The sequence below is a fragment of the Limanda limanda genome, chromosome 14 (genome assembly GCF_963576545.1).
Source record: "Limanda limanda chromosome 14, fLimLim1.1, whole genome shotgun sequence".
NCBI classification, from domain to species: Eukaryota; Metazoa; Chordata; class Actinopteri; order Pleuronectiformes; family Pleuronectidae; genus Limanda; species Limanda limanda.
Genome location: NC_083649.1, coordinates 17,078,313 through 17,091,237, shown reverse-complemented (window position 1 = coordinate 17,091,237; position 12,925 = coordinate 17,078,313). Strand labels below are relative to the sequence as shown.

The following is a 12,925-nucleotide window of genomic DNA, read 5'->3' as shown; positions in this document are numbered from 1 at the left end:
GTAAGACGATATATTCTTCTTGTGGATTTAAATCAAAGAATTATTTTTCAAGCATGCATTTTGTATAGGCTCCATGTCAACAGTTTATTTTGAAAACCGGACGTATGCCCACATGTGTTCTTCCCATAGAATGTATGGTGCTTTGAGTACTCCGTTGCCATCCCCTTTCTGGGCGGTTTGGATGAGTTTACCATAAGTGTCAGTATATGAGTGCAGTAGAATTTCTGTTTCGGCTGATTTGACCACAGAGATGCGAGTGTCGGCTGCAGGGGCGGCTCCTGGTACGTGCGACATAGGCGGTTGCCTAGGGTGAAAAATGCCGAGAGGGCGGCACAAGAGACTGAATTATCATGACGTGACACCAGCAATGTAAAACAATATATTAACGTCACACCATCATCCTCTAACCCCGGGACGCACCGGAGGTAGAAGCACCGCGAAAAGCGGTCCGCCTCATTTCCTCGCCCATGTTCTGTGTCCTTATCCTGTCCTTATCCTTCTAGACCTCTCTGCTGCATTTGACACAGTGAACCACCAGATCCTGATCTCATCCCTTCAGGACCTGGGTATCTCAGGCTCTGCTCTCTCCCTGCTCTCTTCCTACCTCAATAAACGCACTTATCGGGTAACTTGGAGAGGATCTGTTTCTGAACCTTGTCCTCTCACTACTGGGGTCCCTCAAGGTTCTGTCCTGGGTCCTCTCCTCTTTTCTTTGTACACCAACACTCTCGGCTCTGTCATTCACTCACATGGCTTTTCCTACCATAGCTATGCTGATGACACCCAACTAATCCTCTCTTTTCCCCGATCAGAAACACAGGTAGCAGCACGAATCTCTGCCTGTCTGACTGACATCTCTCAGTGGATGACCGCTCACCACCTGAAGATTAACCTTGACAAGACTGAACTACTTTTCCTTCCAGGGACAAACTCTCCCACCCACGACCTAACTATTAACTTTGACAACTCCGTGCTAACTCCCACTCAGACTGCTAGGAACCTGGGTGTGACACTTGACAGCCAACTCTCCCTTTCTGCCAACATTACTGCAACAACGCGGTCCTGTAGAGTCATGCTTTACAACATCCGGAGAATACGCCCCCTTCTCACTCAGAAGGCGGTGCAGGTTCTGGTCCAGGCCCTGGTCATCTCACGCCTCGACTACTGTAACTCCCTCCTGGCAGGTCTACCTGCTACTGCCATCCGACCTCTGCAGCTCATCCAGAAAGCAGCAGCTCGGCTGATTTTTAACCAACCTAAATTCACTCGCACTACTCCGCTCCTCCGCTCCCTATGCTGGCTACCAGTGGCTGCCCGCATCCGGTTCAAAACACTAGTGCTCGCATACCATGCTGTAAACAGATCAGGTCCAGTTTACATCCAGGACATGGTCAAACATTACACACCAGCACGTTCACTCCGCTCTGCTTCAGCTAAACGGCTCGTTGCTCCTTCACTGCGAGCTAAACACTCATCAAAATCACGACTGTTTGCTGTCCTAGCTCCTAAATGGTGGAATGAGCTCCCAATTGACATCTGAAAGTTTACACATCTTCCGCCGAAAACTTAAAACACACCTCTTCCGACTGTACCTTGAATAAAAAAAATAAATAAAAAAACTAACCACTTTTTGAAACTAACACTTTGGTAGCACTAAAATGGCACTTACTTATAGCACTTTGTAGTTTTGCTTTATTTCGAAGAAATTGTACTGTCTTGATTCTTGTTGTTCTTGGTTTGTACCCTCTGGGTTGAATGCACTTATTGTAAGTCGCTTTGGATAAAAGCGTCAGCTAAATGAAATGTAATGTAATGTAATGTTCGCACCGGCAGTAGCCTGACGTTGTCATACTCATGATTCTAGTCTAGAATATGAGTCTGAGACCGTTCCATTTGGTTGTGATTATGGGGCGTGTTTCAACCGAACCAGGAAAAAAAATGCCTCTTTGCTCAATTTGATAGACCGACAACCAATCAGAGCAATGTAGTATGTGACGTATGTTGAGCAACACATCGGGGCCAGCTGATAAATTAAACTTTTTCCGAATCCCGTTGGAAGGACGGCAAAAACATCTTTTTGATCTACAAATGCCTTGATCGCGTTTCTCTGTTCCTCTTTCAAAATGAATGCGCTGTCGATGTCTTCTAAAACAGACTCAGTGGCAGCATCTACACATCTCAGCTCTCCAGCGGCAGGCATGTTTGTTGAAAACAAAGTCAACCCAAGCGCTCTTCGATGACGTAGTTGATTATGTAACTGCTGATCACATATCTATGGTTGATCATCTGTCCGTCATCGTTTAAAGCCCGCCCTGACAATGTGATTGGTCCGAACAGCTTCTGTTCGGAGCATAATTTAGTACACAATTCAGAGAGAACAATATAGAGGTAAGAATCACCCCGTTTGTGGACATCATTAATGTAAATTTTTGTCGACATGACATGATATGCTATCAGTACAGCTGATTTCAGACTCTTTATATTTTTAACCCTAACCCTGGCTTGACCACAGTACAACATCCTGTGTTTCAATAACATACACAGTGGTTTTGAAACCGTCCTCTCGTCCTCCTTGGTCACATTCAGAACCAGCCCACTTCACAATTCTGTTATTTTATTGACCACATCTACCATTGCTTTTAATTCGTGACTTCTGCTTGTGTATTTTCACACTGCTGTATTGTTATTTTTAGTAAAAGATCTGATTACTTCTTCCATCAGTGTCATTCAGCATGTCCCTACGTTGCATCCTCACGATCACGTCACATATAATCCATCAATCTCTGTTGTAATTGTCAAAACAGAAAACTGTCCTGGGAAAATCAATAGACTCCTACTCGTAAACAAAAGGCGTCACATATCCTTTGATTAACTCGCTCTGTCACCGGCTCAATGTTTGACCTACAGTAACCCCGAGCTTTATTTTGAAAGGGGAGGGAAGCCAGCCAAACAGGACCGGTTTCATGCTAACGCTAATGGCCCCAGAAGGGTGAAGCAGCACTCCGACGATGGCTGGGGTGTTTGAGGTGGAGGTTGATGGTGTGGAGCACGACCACGGACTGGGACACCACGATGAACCGCACCAGGTGAGAGAGGGACGGGAAACACCGACGTGTGACGGCGGACAAAACACGCCGGGGTTTGGTTCCGTGATGTTGCTGCTAGCCGCTAACACGGAACTCTGGTGCTAGCTGCTACACACGGGTTTAGCATAGCGTCAGCAGCTAGCCTCCGCTGCACAGCCATCTGTCACCGAGCAGGGGCATGGTCCACAGGTAACCACACGGTGCTCTGAACATTACTGGGTGGGTTTGGTTCAGCACAAAGAGCCGTGCTTGCCAAAGCAGAAGGGAGATGTCATTTAGCATCGCCAAACTAGCGAACTGGCTAACCTTTCAGTCATGTTTTTATCTGGTTCAAGTAGCTAACATAGGAACGTTAAAGATAAAATGATAATTTGTTTAGTCAACTCAAACCTCGTTCTCACGGCCATGTTCTTAAATGTCCCTTTGAATAATGATGATGTGGCCCATCGGGTCAAAGGTCATCTATGGGCTTCTCTGTGCTAAGGGCTTTATTGTTTGCCAGTGTCAAGCCAGGGGAGGTACCCTAACCACTTCCTGTAGGATTTCAAGCTTGAGGTCAAACTAACATGTAAATGTTGAAGTGATGTTAGAGCAGGTGTTCAGAAAGTGCAAGAAAAACTAGTGACCAATCAAATCAAATATACTTTATTGTCCCCATGGGGAAATCTTTCTTGAGAGAACTGGATCCTGTTAGCTCATAAGCATGAAGTGCAGTCGGTACATATACTGTAGATGGCTGTCATCACAGTGACTTGATTGAAATACACTTTGGATCCTTGTGTTTGGTCCAGTGACGATCTCTGTTGGACCTTGTGCGCTCTGATAACCTGTTTCTCTCCTGTGTCATGATGTAAACTCTTAAAATGTACTGATCTGATGACTGAGACTGATTCAAGTTTGGGGAGACTTTGTTATTCACACATTTAACATACTCTTAACAATTTATTTTTTTTATGTGGCATCAATGAAACTAAAATATTTGTCAGTGTGAACATCAGGAAGTGTGATTTTAGCAACAACCCAAAAACATGGTAGCGAACCCACAAACATTTCCATTTCCGGCACAACCAAATCTAAATGGGTTGAGGCAGATTGAACTTCAGCTGCTGTTTAATTGGTATGCAATGTAAGTTCTGGGGGTTTGAAGCCAACTGTGTGAGAGGTAATGCTCAGCGGCCTCAATCAACTGTGACCGTCTTGTCTCCCATTGTAATTATTTCCTTACTGCAAATCATCAAGGAATCTTGCTTAGAAGTTGAACTAGTTTGTCTGTGATCAAAATAGATTCATACAATGTACTCTGCTAGTGCACATTACAGTAGTATTAAAGATAAGAGTCATTATTTTGTCCCTTTCTGTCTTTAGATCGACGTGTCCAAGCTCTCACCAGAAGAAAAGTGGAGGTAAGTGTCTCTATTACACATTTTATGGATTTAATTTAGTAACATTCTCTTGTCTTTTCATGCTAAATATATTTTTTAATCACTTTCTACACTAGGTTTTGGTAAAATAACTTTACATTCCATTTGAAGGTTTTTGGATTGGGTTGAAAGAATTTTTTGTACTGACACATTACTTAACCACACAGTTTTAGAAAGAAGGCTATAGTTACAAAGCTCTGCCCAGAGCAACTGCTCATCACCCACATGACACTTTTTCAAACAGTTCTCAGTCATTGCCATCGGGAGTCACCAGTGTATAAAGAAGTCTAATGCAGTTTTTCAGACACGCCTGTCCTGCAATGTTATGAATCATCAAATGGTGTGACACGTTATGCACGTTCTTCCTCTTTTTCTTCTTCCACAGGGTGGAGCATGCAAGAATGCACGCCAAACACAAAGGCCATGAGGCCATGCACGCAGAGATGGTGCTCATCCTCATCGTCACCCTGGTCGTCGCCCAGTTAGTCCTCGTGCAGTGGAAACAGAGACATACAAAGTCATACAATGTAAGAAACAAAAGTCACACAATCAAAATGATTTAAGTTGTGATAGCAAAGTTTTGAATTGCCCTCATGTGAAGACACATACTCCAAAGACATTTTCTGTTTTGGCTACAGACACAGTGTAGGTGTCAGTGGGTTTGTGCTTGTTTACGATCAAGGAAGGGATAGAAGAACCTGTACTGACAGCGTTGTCTCTCAAACGTCTGCATTGGCTCTCTTAGATGCATGATTCACGACTCTACTTTATATATTTTCTCAGTTAAAGACAAATATTGTATCTTCACTCTTACCCCATTCTCTCCATATACGAAATGCTGTCAGTAGTGTCTGTTTTGATGTTGAAATGATGTGTCATAATGCAATCGTCTCTATCTCTAGTGAACACACACATTCTAATCTGTATGCTCTGCTGTCTTGTAGCTAGTGACTCTGTTCCAGATGTGGGTAGTTCCTCTCTACTTTACTACCAAACTCCACTGGTGGAGGTTCCTGACCACGTGGTTTATCTTCTCTGTCGTCACAGCCTACATCTCCTTCCGTGCCACTCGCAAGCCACTGTCCTGCACCACACCGAGGTAAAACTCTATCTAAGGGATGTGCCTTTCCATATATGGAAAGGCATTGAACTGCTGATGACCTTTTATGGCATGATATGACAAATGTCCTTCTCTGCCTTTTGTAGGTTGGTGTATAAGTGGTTCCTCCTCCTCTACAAAGTCAGCTATGGTACAGGAATAGTTGGTTACAGTGTCATCATGTTTACACTTTTTGGTATCAACCTAATATTCAGGTATGTATTGTAAGGTCCACAGAATGTCTTTGCTGATGAATGAACTTTTTAACCTTTTCTGTCCTTTCCGATAATACAACTACATAATTGTTCAAATAAATGAGGGGACATTACCTCTTAAAACTCTCTAAATAAACTCTATGTTGCTCTTTGGAGGAGTAGCCATCTTTTCAAACTTAAAACTTATTTTCCATTTCAATATCTGACTCCTACAACAGTCATCATTTATCTGAATATCCAACTGAGAGGCGTCTTGCTCTTTTCCTTTATTTTCCGCCTGGAAGTACATCTGTTTTTGGTTGCTTACTTTCTGATTAATGCACTGAAGCAACACCCAACATTAAACTTCTTCACAAAATCCTTCATCTAACAGGGTTCTAGAATTTCCCCGACTTTAGCAGAAAGACACGGCAAACAATACTCTTGTTGTGCCTGTTTCATGACCCCAGGTGTATGTATTTAGACGTAAGCTCTTGTCACATGACGCGCACAGTCAACATCATTTCATAAGTTTTTAAGTAGTACAGTGTCGCTTTCGGATATTATCATTCTCAATGTATGAATACCTAAATAGTTATGACAACAACTTCTATTTAGACAAGGAAAGGACAACTGTCTCTTGTGTTTGTTTCTAATGACAGTTGGTCGTTCAAAACAAGATATTTAAAGATGTTGCCTGGAGCTTAGTAAATGTAATGGACGGCATTATCATAAGTCAAGTCGTTCTTTTTATTTCAGAACAATCAAATAGAAAAAAGACAAAAGACTGAAAGGGGAACAGGGGTTGCTAGGGGCAACACAACAGTACAGTTCAAGTTTATCACTTAAACAGAGAGTGAGTTACATCTCATTGAGTATTTAGTCCATATATTCCAGTATTTTTATATTGGTCAAGTCTTGAGGACAAGGTCAGTTTTTTACTTATGATAAACTTCAGTAGACGATTGAGATGTAGTTGTCCTTTGATGGCAGCTGTGCATGTTTTTTCTGACTAGTTTCAAACGATATAAATGGAAAAGGATATTCTTGTACAGCTCACTTGATTTGGATACTTTGAAATAGAGGCTTGGGCTATCTTTGTTATTTTTTTGGTTTACTTGATTTTTAGCTTTTAATATGTTTCTGACTCTTATTTTAACATGCTCTACACACCAAGTCTAAAACATAATGACATGAACAGATGTTGACATTGAACCCTGCTGCAGGAGGATCAGTAAGAGCCATTATTTACACACCATGCTTTCACTCTCCAGGATAAAGCCAGAGGATGCCATGGACTTTGGTGTTTCTTTACTATTCTACGGTCTGTACTACGGCGTCCTGGGGAGGGACTTTGCGGAAATGTGTGCAGACTTCATGGCCTCAACCGTCGGGGTAAGTGGGCAGATTGAAGACACTGCATGTTTTTGTGCCCTGTTGTTAAAATATCATACTCACTGTTGTCGCATTCCCTCTTTTCTGTTCTTCTTAAGTATTACAGCGCATCCGGCATGCCAACCAAACACCTCTCTGACAATATCTGTGCCGTGTGCGGTCAGGCAATCCTCGTAGACGTCAGCGAGGAAGGGATTATTGAGAACACATACAGATTATCCTGCAACCATGTGTATCCTTCCTACCAGTTATTGACATATTCTTATGCCAATACTGCTTTACTATGTGTATCTATTTGCATTAATTGTAGAAGAAGTTGGGGCACAATATGGAGAATTTGATTTCTAAAGGAGGTATATTAATGGAATTCTCAGTACAGCAGTAAAGGGGAACTGACAGTTAACTTGACCTTTATTCCAGGATGTTGATGTTACGATGCACTTACATTACTTCCCCCACTATTTTTCTATTGCTGCTCACAAGCTGTAAATAGCATGCAACCTTATCAAATGTCACAGTGTGGGTGTTTTTTACACCTGTATTCCTTTATTTATATGCAAGTCATAGTGAGGAGGGTCTCCCTTTGTTCTCAAATAGTCTAAGTTCCTTGTGAGATGGATTGGATGACAGGATGTTGGAAGTCCGTTTGCAGAAACTTGCACATTATGTATATTGAGAAATTTCTAATCTTAATTTTTCTTAATCCTTATGTGTACTGATCTTTTTTATTCTAGTTTTTGATTTAATCTGTAATTTGTTGTGTTTGTTGTTCTATTATAGTAACACATTCATTTTGTAATTTGGGATCCGTAGAGTGCCATCAAAGGACATTCGGTGTAGTTGATGGAAATGGAATCAGAAAATCTATTTATCTTTCAATCCATTATTGATTCAACAAGTTGTTGCATAATTTAGTTTAATTTCTTAATTCTGGGCCTGTGTATTGGTTTGAACTGTGACTACTGATAATTCTTTATCAAGCCTTAACTCCACATCCAGGTTCCATGAGTTCTGCATAAGAGGATGGTGTATCGTCGGAAAGAAGCAGATGTGCCCTTACTGCAAGGAGAAGGTGGATCTGAAGAGGATGTTCAGTAACCCGTATCCTTTTTATTGTTGGATTCTCACATTATAGATTTACCCTTTTCACTGGACATCTCAATAATCTGTTTATGCATTGTCAGAGATCATATTTATAAATATACACACTGTTCCTGCAGTATGGAGTGTAGGAAAACACACTTGAGGACAAACATGCAGGAAGTATTTTCGAATATATAAAACTTGATGGGTAATTTCCAGCCACATATATCAAATCAATATCCAGGAAACAGTTATGCCAAGTAACAGGAAGTTTATCTTGTACAGAAGTTTATACAATAACATTCAGGTGATTTTTTGTTTTTCAGGCAGCTTAATTGCTGACTGTAAGGAACTAGAGATGAGGCATTTTAAAGGTTGCGTACAAAGTTCCTGTTCCTTTTTGTGGTTCAGAATTTACTCTTCAGGCAGCACTGACAACTGCAACTCCATACACTAAATAATGCTTTCATATAAACTAAACATGAACAATTACCTCTTGCTGTTGAAAGCGGAGTTTTTCCTTAACCCATGTTTTAGGTGGGAGAGGCCACACGTCATGTATGGACAACTTTTGGACTGGCTTCGGTACCTGGTGGCCTGGCAGCCTGTTATTATTGGATTTGTGCAAGGTATCAACTACATCCTGGGTCTGGAGTGACCTGCGACTGGCAGTAAAGGACATACACGCTACACATAGAAGATGTGCACTGGCTCGAAAAGACTGTGGGCCTAACATTGAACTAAAAATACCAATAAAAAGTGTCAATACTTTTTTTGTATGTATTTATAGGCACATTGTCTGCATTTTACAGATTATTTGAATTTTATTAGCAATTTGAAATTTGATGTCTGTGTCAGTCTCCCAAGATTTGCTTTACACCAGCATTACACCTTAATAATTGGTTTGTGCATCTTACAGTCTAGTAGAATGTTTTTTTTCTAAATCATTAGAGAGGTTCTCATTTCAATAATCTATGTCTTAAGTGTGCGTGTTGATAGTTGAAGGATCATGCTGGTGTTTTTCTTCCTCATGTTGATAACATGAGAAATAAATACTGTACGGAAATAGTTTAAAGTCATTGCTCCCTTTGCCTCGTCAGTACACACAGACTTCCTCTTCAGCTGCGTCATTTGTGGTTAAAGGTAATCGCTGATATAAAGCTGTTTGACCTGGACTGATTCCATACTTTGACCTGAAGTGCAACTGTGGATAGTTTCCTAAGCATTTACAGTAATAGACCTTGTGACCGAAAGTCTCGTCGTGAGGATAAAGTGTGAATCATAAATAACCAGGAATGACAGGAATTCAAAATGTCCTGATTGTCTTCATGGACACACATTAATGACACAACTGTCTTTGATTTGACTCTTTGTTTCATTCATGTTTAAGGACAATTTTTAATACAATTTAAGCATCGGTTCACTTGCATTACAAAAATATATTAGAAATGTACAAAATAGTCATTACTTAGCTGTCTGTATCAATTCCTGCTGATAGTTCTAATTCATGTAACTATCAGCTGTGTTCTGTGGATTAAGTTTCAGGTAAGACGTATTTCTTTTACAATTATTGAAAATCGTATTTATTATGTTGGTATTAATAAGTACACTTAATCTACCTCCATTATTTTGAGTTTTGCAGCAGAAAGTTCAGCTGGATAAAAGCCTAAATCTATCTACATTGGTAGCTACTGTGAGACGTGAGAAGCTATCTTTCTGTAATTTGGGTAAGTTAAGGCATTTCTAAAATTAGCACAAACCAAAGCTACGATACCAGCTAGTTACTGAGCTGAAACCATTAATTGTTCAAACAACGTCTGTCGAGGATGAGGAGGAAACATTTCCTGGAATGATCCTTTAACTCAGTGACTGCTGATGGTGCCAGTCTTTTTTTAAATGTGATCTGATTGATTCGAGGTTTCAGAGGGAGTTTGTACAACACGGCCAACCTGAACATATTGTTCTATTGTTCATGTTTTGATCAAGATCGTTTAATAAATGTCAAATGATTGAGATATGTGTGTATTTTTTATCTGGACATCATTTAGGTTTGTGTTTCAACCATTTTAAACCCAACTACTTCTCTCCTGCAGCCTATTTGAAGTCTTGTGACTGAGAACCATGATTTAGTCAGATTACTTGATTTCTGGAACCTTGAAATGTGTCATTATCCCTCCGGGAAAAACACTGGGAACCCTGAGGAAATCCCCATACACTGATAGTACGTAATTTTTTCTGAGTGGGCGGTGAGGAAGTTAAATATATCGGTGTGTATATATAGAGTAACTCTTAACAGCAGTGCAGAGCGAACACCTCTCACTGGAGTGATCACTATGAAGCTGCCCTCTGTTGTAAAAGGTAATATTTAATTACACCAACCCTTTCGTTTTCTATCGTTATGGCGACAGACTGTTAATGTCTTGTCTCCCTGCTGCAGCCTTGGCATCTCTGTGTATGCTGCTTGCAGATGGATTATCAGGTACAGTTTGTTTTATGGGTGACATAGTTGTATATTTTATATTTCAGTTTTTTGCTAACATGAATTTGTTCTTCAGTGTCTGCGGATGGATCTCCACGCATCATTGGGGAAGATCGAGTCCATATCAAAGCTCATCCAGGTAAATTGCCAACTGCTATCAAGTGTTGATTATATTTAAACTTTTCATGCTACGTAGTTGAGGATTAGTTTAATATCAGGGTTTCTGTACATATATTTTTAATTTAACAAGGTTAAGGTGTTGTTGAGGTTCAAATCTCTCTTAGAAGAGAGACCTAGCCAATAGGACCGGAAAACATGGTTACAATAAAAAACAATACAAAGATCCAGCTATCATATAACAGTTCATTGTGTCATTTACTAAATACACAATCCACCAAACAGAATTTCAGAGATTTTTAAAAACTTTAAAGTATATTTTCCACAGTGGCAGTAAGAGCTATTTTTCTCAATTATAAATGGACTTAAATTCCCCCATAGTAACCAGCTCTGACAATTTCAGATCGTTCTGTACATTATTCCAGGAAGAGGGGGCAGCATTTTGTATTTATTGCCAAATTCTGATGTATCTGGAGACCAACAGTTCTAAAACATTACTTAGCATAGGCCATGCTTTTATTTTGGCTTGTACACATATATGTACTGAAACTGTTTGGGTGTGTTCTGCCTCACAGGTGAGCCACTGATTCTTCACTGTGATGCAGTTACAAATAGTAAAGATGGAGTGACGCTCATCTACTGGCTCATCAATGGCTCTTTTCCTGAGGATATACCCAGCAGTGACAGAATAGTAGAATCAGAACAGTGAGTACTATGACTTTTATATCTACACTTAAATGGAAATTAGCATATCACATTGTGGCCATTTAAGTAGAATAATCCACAAAGATGTTGTTGAATATCAAGCTGCAGTGGATCCTTGCTTCAAAGAAAGCAGTGTACACAGTGATTTGGGTAAGAATCCTGCAGAGAGAGCTGTAGTGACTGATTGTGTGTTTTTAGATCACCGTTGGAGGACGGTACAATCCTCCAGAGGAGATTGCTGTTGAAGAACGTCACACCAGAGGACTTCAAATCCAGCTTCACCTGCATGGTGACGAGCGCTGTTGGAATGGCCCAGAAGCAAATAAAGCTCAGAAAAATAAGAAATAAAGGAAAGGAAAGGAAAGAACACTGAATGTTAGTAACACCAATGGGTTTCTATTCATTTATATATTAACAGTGAATCAACTTAATCTGTGAATTTTATATTAGCTGTTACACTGTTTGGTGAGAGCCAATACAGACCAAACAGCAATTGAAGTATATTAGTACCCTTTCTATTTTACAGAGCATTTTATTGTGGAACTGAATGTACCTTTGATACGGTTGAAGTAAAGCAGGGCTATCATCTATCTGCAGAATATAGAGAGAATATTGTTACACTGTGATTTGCTATGGTTCTGTATCATTCCTGTGTGCTGGCATAAAGATTTTTTTATGTGTAAACCATTGAAGCATTTTCTGTCATTTCACTCGCAAACTAAAGTGTTTAGTGCTGATTGAACCCTAAGGTTGTTTTCCTATATATTTATGAATTTAGCACCATTTATTTCAAACAGACAACTTGTGTCTGTCTGAATGGTTGTGTCACTCTCTCTACCCCACTGTTAGTCTCATGTGCAAGTAGACTGAACACTGTGGTAGTGATGTGAGCTTCAGGGTTTAGAGTGAAGGGTGTTTTAGTTGTGTAAAGTACGCAATGACAGAACTGCAGCTCTTCAACGTGTCGACTGCAGTAACTAATCAGCAGATTCAGTTTTCACACATTCGCCACACAGCTAGGAGTTATAATAATCATGATACTTTATATGACCTTATTAGTGCAGTAATTTAAAAACCTGCTTGTAAATTAGATGCCAACCATGAACAGTCTCTATTGAATGATCCTGGTATAAATACATAAGGTTATATCTGTGAGGTTTCTGCAGAGCTGTAAACCTCAGTACAGATGTTACTAGGTTGGAGTAAATGAAGTTGGAACACTATAAATGAAATATGCCATGTCCCCCCCCCCCCAAAAAAAATTGACAAATTTAGATTAAAAGTGATATAAAGTAAAACAGTCTGGTAGTTATTAATGATATATATATTAAAAACTTAACAAAAGT

At 40.1% G+C, this 12,925-nt stretch overlaps 2 protein-coding genes across 2 annotated transcripts; both read left to right on the top strand.

The window, feature by feature from the left end:
* Positions 1–2,946: 2,946 nt before the first annotated feature.
* rnf121 (ring finger protein 121) lies at positions 2,947–10,293 on the top strand. Its single transcript, XM_061085932.1, has 9 exons — positions 2,947–3,086; positions 4,452–4,489; positions 4,893–5,034; positions 5,452–5,606; positions 5,714–5,821; positions 7,075–7,195; positions 7,294–7,427; positions 8,195–8,296; positions 8,816–10,293. The coding sequence occupies exons 1-9, from the start codon at positions 3,009–3,011 to the stop codon at positions 8,934–8,936; spliced, it is 999 nt and encodes a 332-aa protein (XP_060941915.1). The 5' UTR covers positions 2,947–3,008; the 3' UTR covers positions 8,937–10,293.
* Positions 10,294–10,611: 318 nt separating this feature from the next.
* LOC133019444 (interleukin-1 receptor accessory protein-like) lies at positions 10,612–12,233 on the top strand. The gene is made up of 5 exons (XM_061085931.1): positions 10,612–10,636; positions 10,716–10,757; positions 10,834–10,896; positions 11,450–11,579; positions 11,778–12,233. Exons 1-5 carry the CDS (start codon positions 10,612–10,614, stop codon positions 11,950–11,952), a joined length of 435 nt encoding a protein of 144 aa, XP_060941914.1. The 3' UTR covers positions 11,953–12,233.
* The last annotated feature ends 692 nt before the right edge of the window (positions 12,234–12,925 follow it).

What these genes read in the sequence shown, in the direction of transcription:
- rnf121 (XM_061085932.1), top strand. Translation starts at nt 3,009, where the DNA reads ATGGCTGGGGTGTTTGAGGTGGAGGTTGATGGTGTGGAGCACGACCAC. An exon ending in GACATACAAAGTCATACAAT is followed by an intron (nt 5,035 to 5,451) that starts GTAAGAAACAAA and finishes GCTGTCTTGTAG; the next exon opens with CTAGTGACTCTGTTCCAGAT. An exon ending in TCATGGCCTCAACCGTCGGG is followed by an intron (nt 7,196 to 7,293) that starts GTAAGTGGGCAG and finishes GTTCTTCTTAAG; the next exon opens with TATTACAGCGCATCCGGCAT.
- LOC133019444 (XM_061085931.1), top strand. Translation starts at nt 10,612, where the DNA reads ATGAAGCTGCCCTCTGTTGTAAAAG. An exon ending in CCATATCAAAGCTCATCCAG is followed by an intron (nt 10,897 to 11,449) that starts GTAAATTGCCAA and finishes TCTGCCTCACAG; the next exon opens with GTGAGCCACTGATTCTTCAC. An exon ending in AGAATAGTAGAATCAGAACA is followed by an intron (nt 11,580 to 11,777) that starts GTGAGTACTATG and finishes GTGTGTTTTTAG; the next exon opens with ATCACCGTTGGAGGACGGTA.